General features: G+C 36.2%; 1 protein-coding gene across 1 annotated transcript in view; it reads left to right on the plus strand.

The window, feature by feature from the left end:
- Window positions 1–2,500, plus strand: part of LOC144979000 (uncharacterized) — a 101,039-nt gene that overhangs the window by 78,988 nt on the left and 19,551 nt on the right. The window contains exon 3 of the mRNA XM_078925618.1: window positions 134–185. Within this exon, the coding sequence (XP_078781744.1) occupies window positions 134–185 (52 nt within the window). The remainder of the gene's footprint in view (window positions 1–133; window positions 186–2,500) is intronic.

Below are 2,500 nucleotides of genomic sequence, written 5' to 3' on the forward strand. Positions count from 1 at the left end.
ACACACACACACACACATACACACGTGCTTCCATTGTTTCAACTCTATTCTGAAAGTCACAGTACAGTTTAATTGGTCTTTAGTTGCATATCGATCTCTCTTTATCTATCAATCTATTCATCCATCCATCCAGGAATTCTGGCCGAAACAACGTTGTTGGAGAATGTCTAAAAAAAAAAAACGAGGTGAGAATTTATTTTTTTAATTCGCTCCAAGAAACTGTCGAGCACTCGACGTGGTTCCAGCTAACTCCCCTCAATCATATCTATCGATCTATCTATCTATCTATCTATCTATCTATCTATCTATCTATCTATCTATCTATCTGTCCATCTATCTATCTTATCTATCTATCTATCTATCTATCTATCTATCTATCTGTCCATCTATCTATCTTATCTATCTATCTATCTATCTATCTATCTATCTGTCCATCTATCTATCTTATCTATCTATCTATCTATATATCTATCTATCTATCTGTCCATCTATCTATCTTATCTATCTACCTATCTATCTATCTATCTATCTATCTTTCTATCTATCTATCTATCTGTCCATCTATCTATCTTATCTATCTATCTATCTATCTATCTATCTATCTACCTATCTATCTGTCCATCTATCTATCTTATCTATCTATCTATCTATCTATCTATCTATCTGTCCATCTATCTATCTATCTATCTATCTATCTATCTATCTATCTATCTATCTATCTATCTATCTATCTATCTATCTATCTATCTATCTATCTATCTATCTATCTGTCCATCTATCTATCTTATCTATCTATCTATCTATCTATCTATCTATCTATCTAAATAATCTATCTATCTATCTATCTATCTATCTATCTATCTATCTGTCCATCTATCTATCTATCTATCTGGCTATCTATCTATCTATCTGTCCATCTATCTTATCTATCTATCTATCTATCTATCTATCTATCTATCTGTCTGTCCATCTATCTATCTATCTATCTATCTATCTATCTATCTGTCAATCTATCTATCTTATCTATCTATCTATCTATCTATCTATCTATCTATCTATCTGTCCATCTATCTATCTTATCTATCTATCTATCTATCTATCTATCTATCTATCTACCTATCTATCTGTCCATCTATCTATCTTATCTATCTATCTATCTATCTATCTATCTATCAATCTGTATCGCGGTCCGCGAGGACGAGAGACGCATGCACACAACCAACATGACGTTCTCTCTCTAATAACTTTTCCGCCGATGACGTCACAGACTATGGGTGACGTCCAATCAAGGGACGCTACTCTTCCGCTAATCTCATTACCTATAGTCAGAGAAAAGCCTGGAATAATCCAAACGTTGGCCTCGTGCAGCGCCGCACAAAGAATATTTAACCAGTTAACTGCCTTACTTTGGAAATACATGTCTTTAAACATTTGGCCTGAAAAACGCGTTCTTCACAAAAACTCTCAAACCTGGGAGCTCGCGAGGTCACAGATTTGAGAGTTTTTGCCAAGTTGTGGATCATTTAAAAATAAATGAAATTCCCTTTATTCACCTCCATAGGGGAAATTTGTCTCTAGGGTCTATTCCAAGCGAAGACTGGAATAACCCAGGCGTTAGCCGCAGTGCAGCGCCGCAGATTGAGCTAGGACGAGGTGACTTGCTCAAGGCCACACAACGCAGGGGCGGGTGGTCGAACTCGGAACCTTTCAGGTACGAAGCAAAACCCGCACCGTTGAGCTACGCTGACCCCACGATCGATTGAAGAATACGTTATCAGGCCAAATGTTTAAATACGTCTTTCCAGAGTGCGGCAGTTAACGGGCTAAAATAGCCCCTTTGGCTATAATTTATTATTCTTTTTACCTACACAAATATAATATATGACAGAAATCTATCGGTTAAAAAACTCCACACGAAGTCCATCGTTGGATTGTGTAAATTAATGTTGCTGCTCGAAGCTCGATGAAATAAATAGCAATTTGAAATTGAACGTAATCTTCAATTTGATAATAGTATACGAAAACAGATGAAACGGACGTTTCGGGTATCCCCTTTATCAACAAAACAGGATGGATGAAACACTACAGACGAATGAGATAATGTGATAGTGGCGTTGTTAAGATGAATAAACAAAATCATTGATGGGGCATACATGTGAGTATTATATTCAAACGTGCATCATATTATACGGATAATACGTAAGCCAAAACTGTCGTGCTCTGGAAAAACACATATTTAGAATTTGGTCAGAAAACTCATCCTTCAAATATCGATCGAGTTAAATTACCCTCGTCTTAGCAAACACTTTTAAACCTGGGACTTCGCTTTTCAAGAGTACGGCAGTATAAATGAAGTATTTACCAGTTCTGTTTCTCAGATTAATCGAACCGACTCGCACACACACAAAAAAACCCGCAAAAACTATGTATTTTAGACTGATTAAGAGAAATTGTCAGAAATGATCAGTGTCACCTTGTGGACTATCGATATACAAACAAG

The sequence above is a fragment of the Berghia stephanieae genome, chromosome 8 (assembly GCF_034508935.2).
Source record: "Berghia stephanieae isolate SIO BIC M18660-M18661 chromosome 8, UCSD_Bste_1.3, whole genome shotgun sequence".
Taxonomy (NCBI): domain Eukaryota; kingdom Metazoa; phylum Mollusca; class Gastropoda; order Nudibranchia; family Aeolidiidae; genus Berghia; species Berghia stephanieae.